The sequence below is a fragment of the Ochotona princeps genome, chromosome 13 (assembly GCF_030435755.1).
Source record: "Ochotona princeps isolate mOchPri1 chromosome 13, mOchPri1.hap1, whole genome shotgun sequence".
NCBI classification, from domain to species: Eukaryota; Metazoa; Chordata; class Mammalia; order Lagomorpha; family Ochotonidae; genus Ochotona; species Ochotona princeps.
The window spans coordinates 41855204-41871944 of record NC_080844.1 but is presented as its reverse complement, the minus strand read 5'-3'; the positions used below and the strand labels follow the sequence as shown (position 1 = coordinate 41871944).

At 46.6% G+C, this 16741-nt stretch overlaps 1 protein-coding gene across 1 annotated transcript in view; it reads left to right on the top strand.

The window, feature by feature from the left end:
* PDLIM1 (PDZ and LIM domain 1) overlaps positions 1-16741 on the top strand; it is a 47527-nt gene that overhangs the window by 16163 nt on the left and 14623 nt on the right. The window contains exons 2-4 of the mRNA XM_058671041.1: positions 455-606; positions 2835-2919; positions 7534-7733. Coding sequence (XP_058527024.1) covers positions 455-606; positions 2835-2919; positions 7534-7733 — 437 coding nt within the window. The remainder of the gene's footprint in view (positions 1-454; positions 607-2834; positions 2920-7533; positions 7734-16741) is intronic.

The window sequence follows — 16741 nt, the reverse complement described above, 5'->3', positions numbered from 1 at the left end:
AGATGTTATGTCCATAATGTTTTCTACATGTGGGTCTATATTTTAACCAATATAATTGGTGACTTATTTAAAGGAAGCCATGAGGTTTGGTGGGAGGAGGGTTGGATCTGGTTCATTTGGGTCTATAATAAACTAGTTGGATGACTAGTTATATGGTGATGTGCTCATTGGGTGTTCCTGGGTGGGTCACAGATCTTTTCTATCTCAGATTCCTGGTCTCTAACGTGGAGACTGTCTTCCTTTCACATAAGTTGGTTGTAAGGCTCGAGCGAGATCCTGAGAAAAGAACTCGCTGTAGACATCATACAGATAGAAAGCAACTGGTGTTTAAACTTACATTTTCAGCCCTCTTTTCTTTAAGCTTGGCCTGTGTCAGTGGATACTTAAACCTGGTAACTTATACAGTGGTTTCCTTGGAGACAAATAGTAACTGGCCTCCTCCCTCGTTTGCCAGGTCACTCCCGGAAGCAAGGCTGCTGTTGCTAATTTATGTGTCGGAGATATCATCACAGCCATTGATGGGGAAAACACCAGCAGTATGACGCATTTGGAAGCGCAGAACAAAATCAAGGGCTGCACGGACAACATGACGCTCACCATCTCAAGGTGAGGCTGATAAATGCCTACTTCTCATCTGGTGGCAACTGCCTGTGGCCAGGGCTTGCCTTTCTGATGGCAGGTTCCCCGACACCCCTCAGTTCAGCGTCATGTAAGCACTGTTGGCGCCTCTGGTCTCCGTGGTGTTTCTTCCAGTGTGGGCTTCCTGCTCTGAGGGGTCTGCCTTTTCTCTTGGGTCTACACAATTGACAAAAATGCCACACTCCAGTAAAACCGGTTGCATGTGGTTTAGGGGTGATGAACTGTAGTCATCAGTCGCCAATGACATCGGCTAACTGTCGTCCCTCAGTTTGAGATGCTGCTCCTGGCACACCCTCCCTGGTAGGAGCTGCAGTGACTAAGTGCTACTTGAAGCAGGTGCCTAGCTTGAGGAGCTGAGGCTGATTAGGCTTCCCAGGCTGAGGCAAACTGGGCAGCGGGGGTTGTAATGAGGGTTGAATTTCCATTCTTCTTGTGTGCAGTCATGGGAGGGGTCCTGCAAGGACCGGATTTCTGGAGCTATTTGGTTCAACCTTCGGTTGCTCCCTATTTCCTATTGGATTCAGTTCAGACTCTGATCTCCTGTCCTGTAACCTTAGCTTCTACAGCTCTTTGTCATGAACCCTTTCTTAGATTCTCATCTGTGAAGTACATTCACTGGTGTCTTCTACCTTGAGTCAGAAGACCCAAGTGTGGCTTAGGGCCCTCCCCCACAGGAGGTGTACCATTCGGTTAGCACCTCCCCCAAAACACATTTAATTTCCTCATTCTCATTTCCTTGTCTTAATTCAGATCCTCTGCTTGAAGTTTTAGCTCATCACATGCAATCATTGACTTTTCAAATTTGTTTAAATTTTTAAAAATGTATTTTGGGTCTGACGTTGTAGCGAAAGTCCTTGCCTTGCATGTGCTGGGATCCCATATGGACACTGGTTCGTATCCTGGTTGCTCCACTTCCCTTCTAACTTCCTGCTTGTGGCCTAGGAAAGCGGTTGAGGATGGCCTAAAGCCTTGGGACCCTGCACCCGTGTGGGAGACCCGGAAGAAGCTCCGGGCTTTGGTTTGGCTCAGCTGCGGCCATTGTGGCCACTTGGCGAGTGAACCAGCAGATGGAAGATCTTCCTCCAGGTCTTTCTCCCTCTCTGTATATCTGATTTTCCAACAAAAATAAACAAATCTTTAAATCTCAAATTTATTTTTGTTTATTTGAAAGTCAAGAGACACACAGGAATTTTCCATCTGCTGGTTGACTCTCCCTCTGCTTGCAACAGCTGGGGCTGGGCCAGGCTGAAGTCAGGAGGCAGGAACTCAGTCTGGGTTTTGTCTGTGTGGTGAGGACCTACCTGAGCCATTATCTGCTGCCTCCCAGGTGCTGCAGAAAGCTGGGCTGAAGCAGAGGTAGGACTCAGTCCCAGGTACTCTGATGTGGTTCGTAGGCATCTCCGGGGCAGCTTAACTCCTTGTACCAACAACACCTGCCCCTGTTTTTGTTTTTTGTTTCATTTACTCATTGACACTTTCAATGTATACATCTTGCCCGGTGCCAGGCACTCTGACAGACTCAACAATTAATATTGATATTCTGTCTACAAGAGTAGAAAAGATTGTGTGCTAATGAAAATTGAGAATAGACTGAGATCATTGCTGTGTGAGCAGTATAAGTAAAAAGCTTTTGAAAGTTTAAAAAAGTAGTAGTTTTATTTTTTTGCAATTTTCCTGAAGGCAGCGAGGAAAGAGAGGGCTACTTCATTCTCTGACCGCCCTCAACAGGCAGGAGTGGGCTACGTTGAAGCCAGGAGTCTGGAGCTTGCCTTGGGTCTTCCATGTGGGCGGCAGAGACGTGAGCTATGTTCTGTTGGGGAGGCATCACTTTACTTTGGACCAAATATCAGAGAAGTTGGTAGTTTGGTCATAGCCCGGGAGCACAAGGCCAGGATAGAGGCAGAGCCGACCATTGCATCCTGAGCAGAGCTCAGGCAGCACCAAACAGGGAGGGCGAAGGTGGAAGAAAGCCAGACAGCTAGGGAAACCTCTGGGGTGTGTGTATCAGGCACCATTAGACCTGCATGCCATTGGAGTGGGGGCATGTGGAAGGTTCCACTGTGGCAAGTGGAGGGTAAGGCTGACGGCAGGATGCTAAGTCAAGGTTGGTAGTTCCGGTAGGGAGGTGTTTTTTTGGAATCAGGTTTTAGTCTATGTAGCACACATGAAATAGTTGCTCTTGCCACCTGTTGCAGATCAGAGCAGAAAATCTGGTCTCCCCTGGTGACGGAGGAGGGGAAGCGCCATCCGTACAAGATGAACTTGGCCTCGGAACCCCAGGTGAGTGAGTGCTGGCTTGTCACTGTCACTCCTCTCGCCATCGCCCCTTGCCTGGCTCTGACTCTGCCCAGCACATCCCTGTTCTTTCCTGCCCTGGAGGCTGGGGAATCGGCCAGCAGGGAAAGCCCTCCACTGTCACTGCTGGGAGCTGGCTCTTGTTCACTCTTTCCTGTAAGGGAACTGTGGGAGGAAAGGGCTGGAAAACCCCAGGGAAGGGACGCCCAGCCTGGGCTGGAAGTAGGGGTGGGGGTGGGCGATAAAGGAAGCAGTAGAAGCATTCTATGCCAGGAGTAGGGTTGGAAGGACCGTGGAAAAATCAAGGCGCCAGCTCAGCTCATTGTGGGCTTCATAGACAATTGCCCCATAAGCTGACTTCCTGAGGTCTAGAGAGGACTGGGGAATTTTATGGAAAACCCTGCTTCGCTTCCTTGTAGCCTCCTGTGTGGTCTCTATGTGTCCTGGGATGAAAATGCCCATTTTTTTTTTTTAAGATTTATGTTCATTACAAAGTCAGATATACAGAGAGGAGGAGAGACAGAGAGGAAGATCTTCCGTCCGATGATTCACTCCCCAAGTGAGCCGCAACGGGCCGGTGCGCGCCAATCCGATGCCAGGAGCCAGGAACCTCCTCCAGGTCTCCCACACGGGTGCAGTGTCCCAATGCTTTGGGCCGTCCTCTCCTGCTTTCCCAGGCCACAAGCAGGGAGCTGGATGGGAAGTGGAGCTGCAGGGATTAGAACCGGCGCCCATATGGGATCCCGGTGCGTTCAAGGCGAGGACTTTAGCCGCTAGGCCACGCTGCCGGGCCCGCCCGTTTTTTTTTGTTACAGAGAAACTTACAATGAGACTATAAGGTTACTACGACAAAGTGGAATGTAATGAAAATGTGACCGGGTGCCATGGTGCAGTTCAGTGGCCTAACAGTTTCCCAGAACAGTGGACTATCCTGGACCTCATAATTGTGAGCATGTCTCTCAGTGCTTGGATTGTAGGCAATTTTGTTTATTCCTTCTTTGCGTCTTCTCAACTATCAGGAAAAGGTAGTCTTTTTTGAAATAAGGGAACCAGGACCTGGTGCTGTAGCCTAGTGGCTAAAGTCCTTGCCTTGCACGCACTGGGATCTCAAAGGGACGCCAGTTCTAATCCCGGCAGCCCCACTTCCCATCCAGCTCCCTGCTTGTGGCCTGGGAAAGCAGTTGAGGACAGCCCAGTGCCTTGGGACCCTGCACCTGTGAGGGAGACCTGGAGGAGGCTCTGGGCTCCTGACTTTGGATTGGCTCAGCCCCAGCTGTTGCGGTCACTTGGAGTGAATTAGTGTACCGAAGATCATCTTCTCTGTCTTTCCTCCTCTCTGTACATCTGACTTTGCAATGGAAATAAATAAATCTTAAAATAAGGGAAACAAAAATGTTTAGAGCATCTTTGTAAAATCCCTCATGTGTAACATGTTACTTGTCACAGAGCAAATGGCTGTCGGATAAATTAGTGTGTACAAACTGAGTGATTGGATGTAAGTCTAATTTCTGTAATAGCTTCCATTAAAATGTTGGTGATGTTGTCAAGCAAGATTTTTTCATTAATATAATAATGCGAAGAATCACAGAAAATACCGTTTTTCATTTCCCACTTGCAAAACTGACGTAAACATACAATTTTATACAACTCCTGCAAGGAAAGTTCATGAAATGACAGTATGTGAAGTGGTAGTTGTGCAAACTAATTTAAAGCAGATCACAGTTCATTTCGATTTTCCTGGTACGTCTCAGCCAGTTCGTTAAATTAGCTGTGATGTTTCAGTGTACCGAGCTGCCATGTGCCTTATGCATAATGGGTGATTTTATTTTCCTTTTGTCTACCAGACTCTCATTTTCACTGAATGCAATCATTTGTTTGAGTTAGGCTGATTTCTGTCCTTGGAATTTTCATCTAAAATATATAATCTGGTTACTTGTACTAATGTTTTAATTCTCCTTAGATGAGATGTGAGTACATATTTTTCTTGATTCCAGTAATTTTTGTTCATACTACAGACTTGCCATTCCTCCTTTTCCCAAGATCTTCCATGTCCAGTTGTTCCACAATAGGGGCAACCAAGCGAGAACAGAGTTCATCTGTTATAAAGAGATCTGTTAGTTCGTGTCATGCTAGCCAACACCCCGGCTTATCTGAGGTCAGCATAGTTACACACCTAGTTTGTATTTCCTCATTATTGGGTTTCCTTGGAGACTGATAAATACAAAGCCCAAACAATTACGTCATCCTCCCAAATGGCAAACCCTGAATCCGCTCGCCTTCTGGAATGACCAGTATTCACATGGGGGTAGAGATATTCCTTTTATGTACAAACCAGATGCGTTTCTGAAAGTTTCTCTGTCAAGTGAAAAATCAGGATTTCTAATCTGAATTTTCTATGGATTCCCACTCTAAGTGGAAATGCGTTTGAAGGGAGAGAGAAGAGAAGGGAATGGGGCCCTGGTTGGCTGTCTTCTGAGTGCCAGGCAGTGTGCTTGGTACAGTTACAGGTCATGTCCGATCCTTCCGAGGAAGGCTGCACTGCTCACTTTGGCAGCACGTACACTAAAATTGGAAGACGGCTGCATTTTCTTGATTTAGAGCTTAAAGTCTCCAAATGCAAAGTAATGACAAGCAAAAGGAACTTTGATTGGCTCAGTACACAATGTATACATTTATTGAAACACCACACTGTAATTCCATTAATATATGCCTGTACTTATCATGGCATGATACATTTAAACGTCAGATAGGTAAACTCGTAGCTTGTACTAAAGGCCGATGCTATTGTGATCAATATAGGAAAAATGGTGAGGGAGGAAGGAGAGATGAGTCCTTGTACCTACAGAAATGCATTGTGGAAAACAATAAAATTTTAAGTTTTTTTTAAAAAGTTTGAGATAAAAATGTCTAGCCAACTTGATTACTATGCGTTGAACACATGTATCAAATTACCACCCGGTGTCCCCACAAAGATGTGCAGTTAAAGTAATAAGATAAAATTGAAGATAAAGCAATTGAAACTACCAGAAGATCAAACAGATTAAGAAGTAAGTTATATAAAAGAAAGATAAAGCAATTAAGGTAATTATAAAAGCTAGAAGTGAGAATAAAAGGGAGAGTTATATAAAAGAAAAAAAATGGGACAGTTAGATAAAAGGAAGAAATGAATATAGAAAATAAGAGAGGTTTAACTGAGCCGTGACCGGAGGGGAAGTAGCTGGACAAGGTGAGCCAAGGCAGGAAAGTGCAGGCTCTTGGGTGCTCAGCCTTGAATGCTGAGCCCAAGGATTGCTGGGGAGGCCAAGAATGAGAAAGGTAGGCATCGGGCTGCAGCCCTGTGCCTGCCCACAGTGCCATGTGCATGTGGGCACAAGTCCCACGCCACCCTCTTTAGATCTGACTTCATCTGATTGCTTTGAGTAGCTGTGCTGTCCAATCGAGTAGCTGTGCTTTGCCATCGCTTGGTGACTGCTGGCATTTTCCTTGCCTTGTTACACAGTCCTCCTCTGTGAGAACACAGCTTTTGTCTAGTGGAATTTATAGAGTAAAACCTCACTGGCTCGGACTTGTTAGAGAGGAAGTGAAAGTGTTTGAATAGAGAGAAAGAAGGCTTTGTCTTAAAAATATTTTCATATTGTCTCCTATCTTAAGTTGGGTACACAGTGAGCAAGCTGTTTGTTTTCATGGACTGTTTTCTAAGAAACGCGAACCATTGGAGGGTATAACAGGAGGGAGAGCAGCAGGACAGGAAGTCTTCTGGAGGCAGCTGTTCTAGGCCTGGCACGGGTTGAATTCAGGCAGGCTGCTCGGAGCACAGGTGGCGTGGAAGGTGGGGTAGATCTGAAACCTTCATGCTTTGGGTAGGCTGAGTCATCAGAAAGGCTGTGATTTTTTTTTTTTTTAATTTTTGAGGGAATGTTGGTTTAGAAAATGTTTTTGGCTGTTTGTAATGAAACACTGTTACAGATCCAGGGCTGAGTGGAGGCCACAGACAGGTGAATGAGAACGCCAGCTCCTCCTGGCACCCCTGTAGCAGATGCCGTCTCCCTTCTATCTAGTTAGCCTGGTCCTTCTCCACAGGGAGCAGTGGATCCCAACTCTTCTTACCCCTCTTCTGCTCAGGGTGGAGGCCATCTCTCTGTAGCCGGGGCCTGCTACCCTCTGTGGCTGCGCAATCCTCCTGTCTTGCTGATCTTGCTTGCTCAGTTGTGGGAGTTTTATCACCACCTTGTATCATCTGCAGTGCACTGATAAAAGACCACCTGGTCCTCTCTTCTGGATGTTTACTTTCGCTGGAACTGGCCCATAAAGGGTGTTTTAGCTCTCTGGATTCCACAGCCAGGGCAGCCACGGGTGTGCTGTTATGGGGTACCCTGTGGAGATCAGGTCTTCCTAGGCCTCAGGGAAGTTGGGGGACAGAGCTGATACCCCATGTGTGGACTTGCACAGGGTCCTTCCTGCGAGACTTCCTCCTGCCGTGGTTGCCCGTGTGCCTCGGCGGGTGTGTCGGAGCCCCTGTCCCTGGTGCTCAGCTGGCACTGCCCGTCAAGGGGATGCACATTGGGTGTTCCCTTATTCACCTCTGATCTCTGCCTGCAGGAGGTCCTGCACATAGGAAGTGCCCACAACCGAAGTGCCATGCCCTTCACTGCCTCGCCTGCCTCCGTCGCTGCCCCCAGGGTCATCACCAACCAGTACAATAACCCAGTTGGCCTCTACTCTTCAGAGAACATCTCAACCTTCAACAGTGCCTTGGAGGCGAGGACTGCAGCCAGTGGGGAGGAGACCAACAGCAGACCGTAAGTAGGCTGGGGAGTTGGATGAGGTCTTCTTATAAAGCCAGGACCAGGCTCACCCAGGAAGGTGTAACGAGGAGGAGAGAAGTTCCCATGTTTGCTGTCGAATAGAACGTACATCCTATGTTCCATCTTCCAGACCTGTGAAAATGGGATACCTCCAGCTTTGTAGGCTTGTATTAAGAAATAAGTAACGTGAAGTAGCCTTAGGACACAATCAGATCGTGTGACTGTTGAGAACTTCAGTGACTTGTGTCCTGATTTCCGTGATTGTCATCCTCTTCTGATGGCTCCTCATCAGTCCTTGATATCCACTTACATTGTCCTGTCTTTCTAGCTGGGGATGATTTGAGAGACTCTCGCGTGAATAGTGTGTGTGTTTACCATTGGAAGCACAATTGTACTGAAGCAGTGTTTGCTCTTCTCCAGAGTGGACCAAAAATAGTAAAAAGTTGGTGGATGTATGAATGTCATTCCATAGGAATAGATTCTGGGTGGAGGGCTGTAGTGGATTTATCCAGGGAAGAGGTGGAGGAGGGAGTGGGGCGGCAGGTGGGCAGGTGTCACCCATCTGTCGCTGACCATTTGCTTACAGCTGCCTTCCTCGTGGATCTTCTCAGCAGAGGAGACCCACTGTTCGCTGCTCATCTTTGAACATGCATCTAGACACACTGGGAGAACAGCAGCCTACAGCCAAGGTCACAGGATGGAGAGTTGAGAGATAGGAGGCTGCCGGCCGAGGCCAGGGCAGGCAAGGGTACATGCCTCGACCTCAGTGAGTTCTGCTCCTGGACTGTAGCTGGATGCTGTACGTGGGCCTGGGATTCCTGTTTCTGAAACACAAGTTAGGAAGTCTTTTTATTTCCTGTAATTTCCTGGCGTGTAAATGTTGGGGACATTGAAATCATGTTGGGAAACTGTGTTTGCGTACTGCTCTTGGCGTCCTCAGTTTGCTGTTGATTCCTGGCACATTGAAGCTGCAAAGCAAACTGCTTCAAATGCAAATGAGGGAGGCTGAGGTTCCAAGCTACTCCTGCGCTGTTTGTGGTTGTCCAGGAGCACAGGCTGTGTGTGTAGGGTCTGTCTCATTTTCCCTGTGGGAGACAGACACGTTCCTGGGCGCTGGCTGTGTGTGGGTCTCTGTGCCCTGACCCCAGGAGGACACTGGGCTTTGAACTGTATGACTTGGGCTATAGAAGACCTTGAAGGTCGCTGACGTTTGGCATAGCAACCAAAGCAAAGTGATTGCTAATGCTACTTTCCCCTCAGAATTCTGCTTCCTGCAAGACCCAAGCTCAAAATGATGGTGCCCTTGTGGGTGACCACATGGACATTTGGGGTGTTTGAGGAAGTGCCCCATACTGGGTCCCCATGCTTTCTTCCACAGACACCTTGAAGGGAAGCTTGCAGACAGCTTAGTGAAAAGCCGTGGGCCTCTTTTCTCCCTGCTTTGTGTGTGGTGGGGGAGGCTGAGAACGTGACCCCCTGTGACGGTCCCAGAGTGGAATGTTCCATGATCTGGATTTAATAACCCAGGAAATGACACATCCTTAATTGAAAGAGTTGCTATGCATTGGGAGAAATATGTGCCTGGGATGTATTTTTAGTGTGGCCTTGGCTATTTTTCCTTCCTTAATGTCTTCTTTCTTCTCTCATGCTCCCTGCCCGCTCCCCTCCCCGCTGCTGGAATGATCATGTCTAGGGATTTGGAGGCTTCTGTTCCAGGCTCTGTCAGCCTCTGTGTCTTGGTCAAGATTGTCTCAACAGAGGGGACCCAGCCTCTGCTCTCTCCTGACTCTCTGGAGGTGAATTCAGGGGCAATGTGAACACCTGCAGCAGAAGCCAAAAGGAGCTGCCCCAACAAGCCGTGCTGCCTGTGTGCGTGTGTGCGTGTGTGTGTGTGTGTGTGGGGGGGGTGGGGATGGTCTCTGTTTGCTGATCTGTTCCTAGAACATTCTTAGCGATGAATGATTCCCCTGCGAACCCAGCAGCCACTGGGTATACCTTGCTGACACAGTCAGCATGAAGCTGAGAACTTGCTCGCCCCCACTGTTTAGTCTGAAAGTCGCTGAGCTTCCAGAATTGGCTCACTGCATACTTTGCATCTGAGGTCATCATTTGTTCCCCTGGGCTTTGCCTGGGCTGCTTTGTGCCATCCTGTGTGTGGGCCTGCGTCTCGGAGGTTTTCAGCGAGCTACATCCCTGTCCCCAGTCATTCCAGAGCAGAGACAGCACTGCCAACGGGAGGGCAAACAAGGGCGCTCCCCCTATGCCCCTCCAGCCGGGACATGGAGCTAGGGGAGAGCCTCAGCTTGCCCCTTTTGTGAGTGTCTGATGGGTGTGTGAAGGAAAAGCGGCTCAGTGCACAGGAAGCTCACAGCTTCTCTTGGACGCCTTGCCACTGGGGTTAGCACTGTGCTCAGAGTGTGGTAACGCACAGCTGGACGCCATTGCTCATAGGCCCAGCTCTGGTGCTGCTCACGGCTGTGTAGACAGAGGGGCCTGAGCGTGGCCTTTTAGCAGCGGTATGTCTGTGGGCAAGCTGAACTTCTCCGAAACTGTCTCCTGCTCTCCGAGGTGGTGTACCCACTCACTGCGTCCCTGGTTGTGGAGGGCACGTGGTGAGTTGTATGCAGCGCACTCAGCGTGGTGCCCTGCCCCAGCTTGGGGCCCAGTGAGTGCCAGGTATGACAGAGTCCACTGTCCCCTAGGGGCTGTTACACTTCCGGGTCCTGGGGCTTCTGAGATAAGTAGATATTACAGAGAAGATCTTGTGAGGATTTGGGGTCCTAGCCAGCCGGTACAGTACATCAGCTTCCTGATGGAGTACCTGTGGTGCTCTCCTGACACTGTAGTTCCACCTTCGTCCCGAGGTAGCAGCTCTTCCACATTGTGGCCTCAGACACTCTCCCACTCATGAGGCCGGCTGCTGAGCTGGTCTGGTACAAAGAAAGGCATGCGTTGTCCTTGGTTGAGATGATGTCAGAGGGATGACGTTAGCCCTGAATCACTTGGAGCTAGTCGAAAGACCTCTTCTGTCAAGTGGCCGCCTGTCCCTGCAGCCAGCCTTGCCCACAGCCCACAGTCCACAGTCAGATGGCCTGGGATCAGGCGATTTATTCTTTTTCTCTGGGGGCCTGTAATTACTCTACGGGTTTCTTCTTACAGGACCAACATGTAGACTGCTGAGAAATGAAACTTAGGGAGGGTCCAGGCTGGCTCCCCTTCCAATGTTGATCACATCGGGTGATCCGGGATACTTCGTCTTGTGTGCTGGGGCATCTCAAACCCAGACTGTCAGTCTTGGGATGTGAGGCGTGAAGGAGATTTTTCTGAGTCATCTACTTCCCTTGTCCCCACTTCCACATAAAACAAAAACAAAAATCTGTCATTTTCAGTTAGCACTTCCACCATTGTTTTTTTTTTTTTTTTCAATTAATGAGGTGGGGGGCAGAGAAAGACATCTTCAGTTACTGGTTTATTCCTCAGATGTCTGCAGTGGGCAGGGCTATGCCAGGGTGAAGCCAGAGCCTGGAGAATTCAACCTGAGTATCCCATGTGGGTGAAACAGATCCAGCTGCATCAGCCGCCACCTGCTGCCTCCTGGGGTGAGCGTTAGCAGGAAGCTGGAATTGGGAGCGGAGGTACAACCTGAACCCAGATATTTTTGTGTAGTGTCTTAACCACAGATACCTCTCCCAGCTTCTACCATTTGAGGAAAAGGTTTCTTAAGTTGAACTGTTTTTTTTTTTTTAACCTTCAGATAATTACAGTTCAGATACAGTTGTACAAGATGGAGATCTCTTACACCCTGTTCTCTGTCTCCCTCAGAGGTGACATTGTGAAAACCATTGTTTCAACCAGGGTGTTGGCATCAGCACAGTCAGGACCTAGTCCACTTCCAGCCTGAGATCTCTGTGTTCCCTTGTAGAGCCACACTCTCTCCTCTCCGTCCCATGGCCTCCTGAACCCCTGGCAGCCCACCAGTCTGTGCTCCATTTCTGCAGTTTTGTTATTTCAGAAATGCTTTATTAGTGGAATCATAGAGTATGTGGCTTTCTGGAATTGGCTTTTTAGTTTTTAAACTCAGCATAATTCACTGGAGATTTATTGTTTGGGTTTTTTAAATCAAGAGTCTGTCCTCCCTCCTGCCTTGTTCCAAGGGTTTGTTTTTCCTATTTTCGTTCATTTTCTTTTTTCTCTTGTCCTTAAGGTTAGCTTATTTGAACGTGTTATGGAGAAGCAAAGTCACGCTGAGAGCAAACCTCCATCTGCTGATTTACTCCCAGCTGGCTGCAGGGGCCAGCGCTGAGCCAGGCTGAAGCCACGAACCTCTTCTCTGTCTCCCACACAGGTTTCAGGGTCACAAGCGCTTGGACTATCTTCTGTTCTTTTCCCAGGCCATTAGCAAGAAGCCAAATTGGAAGTGGAGTAGCTGGGACTTGAACCAATTGTCCATATGGGATGCCAGCATTGCTGGAGGCGACTATACCCACTATACCACAATGCTGGGCCAGGTTGTGTGTGTGTGTGTGTGTGTGTGTTTAGAAATTGTGGCTAAAAAATGTAATCTAAAATTCACCATCTTGACTGGTTTTGATTGTATTGCACAGTAGTGTTAACTGTGTATACACGGGTGGGCAACACATGTCTACAACCGCCAAATCTTGTAAAACTGAAACTATAACAGCCCCCCTCTCCCAAGCCCCTGGTTCCCCACCCTGTTTCAGATGTTCAGTTAGAGGGGAGCTGATGCTGTGGCATTATGGCTTCATCTACCACCTATGATGCCAGCACACCAAACAGGTGTCAGTTTGAGTCCTGGGTGCGTCACTTCTCTTCCAACCCCCTGCTAATGCACCCAGGAAAGTGGACGGTGGCCCAAATACTTGTGCCCCAATATCCATGGGGTACACAGAATACATCTTTTTCTTTGCCTCTTTCTCTACCTAATTCTGTCTTTCTAATAAACAAATGGTTTTTAAAAGTTCTCTCTTGAGTTTTTGAAGGACTTTGTATCATTTCTTGTAACAGCTTCAACATTTTATATTCCTGACAGTGATGCACAGGGGTTCAATTTTTCTACATCTTTAACATTTTTTTATATTGATGGTACCAGTGGGTGTAAGGGGATATTTCAGTTTGTTTTTTATTAACATATCTCAGATGTTTAATAATGAATATCTTATGCTTATTGGACATTTGTTTATCGTTTTTGGAGAAATGTCTGTTCAAGTGCTTTGTGCATGTTTACATTGAGTTTTTTCTTGTTGTAGAAGATAACTTTTTTATGGTTTATTTATTTGAAAGGCAGAGAGTTAGCGTGAGCTATCTCTCATCGGCCTTGTTCACTTTCCAAATGGCTGTCCCTACAGGGGCTGGGCCTGGCTGAAGCCAGGAACTTCATCTGGGTCTCCTATGTGGGTGGCAGGGGCCCAAGGACTTGGGCCATGTTTCATTAAGTGGAACAGCTGGGACTGAAACCGACTCTTGCATGGGCTACTGGCCATGCAGGTGCTGGCTTAACCCACTAGGCCGTAGCGTAGGAGTTTTTATGTTCTGGAGATTAGACCACTGTTAGATACATGATTTTCAGGCATGTTCTCCCATTTTATTACTTACCTTTTCAATCTGTTGATCTTTTCTCTCTCTCTCTCTTTTTTTAAGGTTTACTTTATTTTTTATTTAAAAAGGCAGATTATACAGAGAGAACCACTGGCTCACTCCCCAAATAGCCCTAATGGCTGGAGCTGAGCCATTCCAAAGCCAGGAGCCAGGAGCTTCTTCCAGATTTCCAGCATGCATGCAGGGGCCCAAGGACTTGGGCCATCCTCAACTGCTTTCCCAGGCCACAAGCAGGAAGGTGGATTGGAAGTGGAGCAGGTGGGACATGAACACAGAACCATAGGGTATGCCGGCGCTGCAGCTTAGAGGATTAGCTTGCTGTGCTATGGTGCTGGCCCCTTGGGCCATCTTTTGCTGCCTTCCCCAGGCCATTAAGCAAGGAGCTGTATTGCAAGTGGAGCACCCAGGACTAGAACCTGCATGCCCACCTGGGATGCTAGCATTGTGGGTAGCAGCCCCACCTAGTTTAACTTTTTACATTCAGGTTTTTGATTCATTTAAAATTAATTTGTAAATGAGGTAAGATGTGAGATGTAACATGATCATCACTGTGCCATTTGCCCAAAAGACCATCTTTCATCTATTAAACTGCTTTTCTTCCACCTTTAGTAAAATAACAGTTGTACATGTTTATGAGGTCTATTTCTGTGTTCTCTGTCCTGTTCATTTGATGTATTTATCTTTCCATTAATTGCTGTAGTTATATAAGATCTTGTGGCTGGTGTTGTGGTATAATGGGTTAAGCCTCAGCCTGTAACATTGGCATCCTATATGAGCACCAGTTCGAGTCCCACCTGCTCTATTTCTGATCCAGCTCCAAGCTAACGAGCCTGTGAAAGCATTGGAAGACGGCCCAAGTACTTGGGCCTCTGCAGCCATGTGGGAGAGCCACATGACGCTCCTGGCTGTGGTCTGGTCCAGCCCTGGCTATTTCGACCATTTGGGAAATGAACCAGCAGATGGAAGAGCTCTCTGCCTTTCAAATGAATAAAATACATCTTTTAAAGAAAGGATAACAAATCTTAATTTTTTTTTTACCATTTTCTTGTATTTAAAAAGTGAACCATTCTAGTTTTTGTTTTTGATATAACTTTTAGAATATTGTATGTATATGTTAATATTGCTGAAATTTTAATACAAATTGTGGTGAACGTGCATATTAGTTTGGAGAGAATGAACACTTCTGTTTTTCAATTCCTCATCTTGATATTATACTTGAGGCTTATAACTTTTCTCAGCATTTTTTTCTTTCCAGCATGTGAGTCCCATAAATGAGTGTTAACTTTACACCAAAGTAGGAGGGTACATCTTTTTGAGCAGCTGTAAATAATATTTTTTAAATTTTGTTATCCATGTGTTCATTGCAACATAAATAATATCAGGGGTTTTTTTGGTGTGTGTTTTTTTTTTTTTTTTTTTTTTTTTTGACATGGTTTTGAGTAACCAGTGTATTAAAAAGAAAAAAAAAAAAAAAAAAAGGAAAACAAGTCCTAGCCACCACCTATGATTAGCTCATTGACATTTCAATTTTAGTTCATATACAGGACCGGCTGCTCTATACCTTAAAATGGCCATAAGGCACCATTCAGCTGTTTCGTGTCCATTTCATCTTAGTATTTAGCCAGTTGTTGTGTTGAAGTAAAATTTTGCTGATCTTGGCAGATTTTAGGATAATCCAGACTGGCTTGTAACGCTAACAAGATATATGTCAACATTTTAGGTGCAGAACATTTTTTTTTTTTTGGGGGGGGTGTGCAGGAAAATCCTCAACACCATGGTGAGGAGTAACTAATCTTTGTGACCCACCCAGCGAGGCATGAGCCAATCCATGCCAGCTCTTTCCTGTCAGATTTCAAGTTCTACTTTCTTATGTTTATTTATTTTAGGTTTGGTTTTTTTTTTTTTTTTTTTGGTTTGTTTTTTAGTTTGTATGATTGTTTGTTTGCTGTGAGGGGTTTTCGAAGCGATCCCGATGGTCATTGCGAGGAGGGGGGGGGCCAGAGGTGGAGCCAGGCTCGGACCAGAGAAAGCTCTCCTCCCTGGTCCCGAAGGACGTTTATTGTTCTTCTGTTTCTGCGGACCACTCAGGGCTTCTGGTTGTCTTTCCGATGACGTTGGTTTCTGCACGGTAGTGTTTGGACTTCTTCCATCCCCTGTGGAAGCTCCGCTTGGGGGTGGGTGACCTCAGAGTACTCGGCCTCCGAGGGCATCCAATTCCCTGTGGCCTCCTTGGCAGTTGGGATATAGTCCTTGTTGCTCGTATTAATAGTTTGTGGTGAAGGTCTGGGAGTCTTCATGGTTGGGATCCAAGCTTCCTCCTTATCACCTGCTCCACTCTGGAGTGCTCCCCTGCTCCACGCACATGACCTCCTGTTAAGAGGTTGTCAGGATCGCACCCGATTCCCCCCTCATGCATTGGTATAGTAGTTTTATTGTTGTTTAGTGCCGCTTTGAGTCTGTTATCTATGAATTACCAGATTTGATCTTGATAGGCTATATTGTACTTTTTTCTCACTCTTTTTATGGTCCTGAAAGATTTCCCTGCACTCCCCCCCATTACAGGTTAACATAGCGTATTGAGGGCATAGTAGGTTTTACAGTTTTTCGATGTAGATCTTAAGTATTCTGACATTAATTGTTGGTTTATAGATTATATCGCGTTATCTTATTGCATTGGATACAGGTTATAAGAGATTGCACTAATATTACAATATACAGGTACTATTTTCCAAGTTGTTCTCTTTTCATCTCAGATTAAGGCAAACATGTGGTATTTAACCTTTTGGGATTGGTTCATTTCTCTTAGCATGATGGATTCCAGTCGGGCCCATTTGTCCACAAAGAACTGCATTTCGTTTTTTTTAATAGCTGAGTAGTATTCAATGGAGTAGATGAACCATAGCTTTCTTAGCCAGTCTTCCGCTGATGGGCATTTTGGCTGCTTCCAGGTTTTTGCGATCGTAGATTGTGCTGCTATGAACATAGGCGTGCATGTTGGTTTCTTGAGTAGAAGATGTTTTGGATATATCCCAAGGAGTGCTATTGCTGGATCATATGGTATGTTGATTTTCAGTTGTTTGAGTATTCGCCAAACTGATTCCCATCGAGGCTGTACAAGTCTGCACTCCCACCAGCAGTGGAGAAGGGTTCCCTTTTCCCCACATCCTCGCCAGCAAGTGTTGGTGGTATTATGTATGTGTGCCATCCTTACTGGAGTTAGGTGGTACCTCATAGTTGTCTTCATTTGGATTTCCCTTATTGCCAGGGAACTTGAGCATTTTTTCATATGCTTGTTTGCCATTTGGGTTTGTTCTTTTGTGAAGTGTTTGCCCATTTCCCGTGCCCATTTCTTGAGCAGTTTGTTTGTTCTGGTGTTTTGGTTTCTC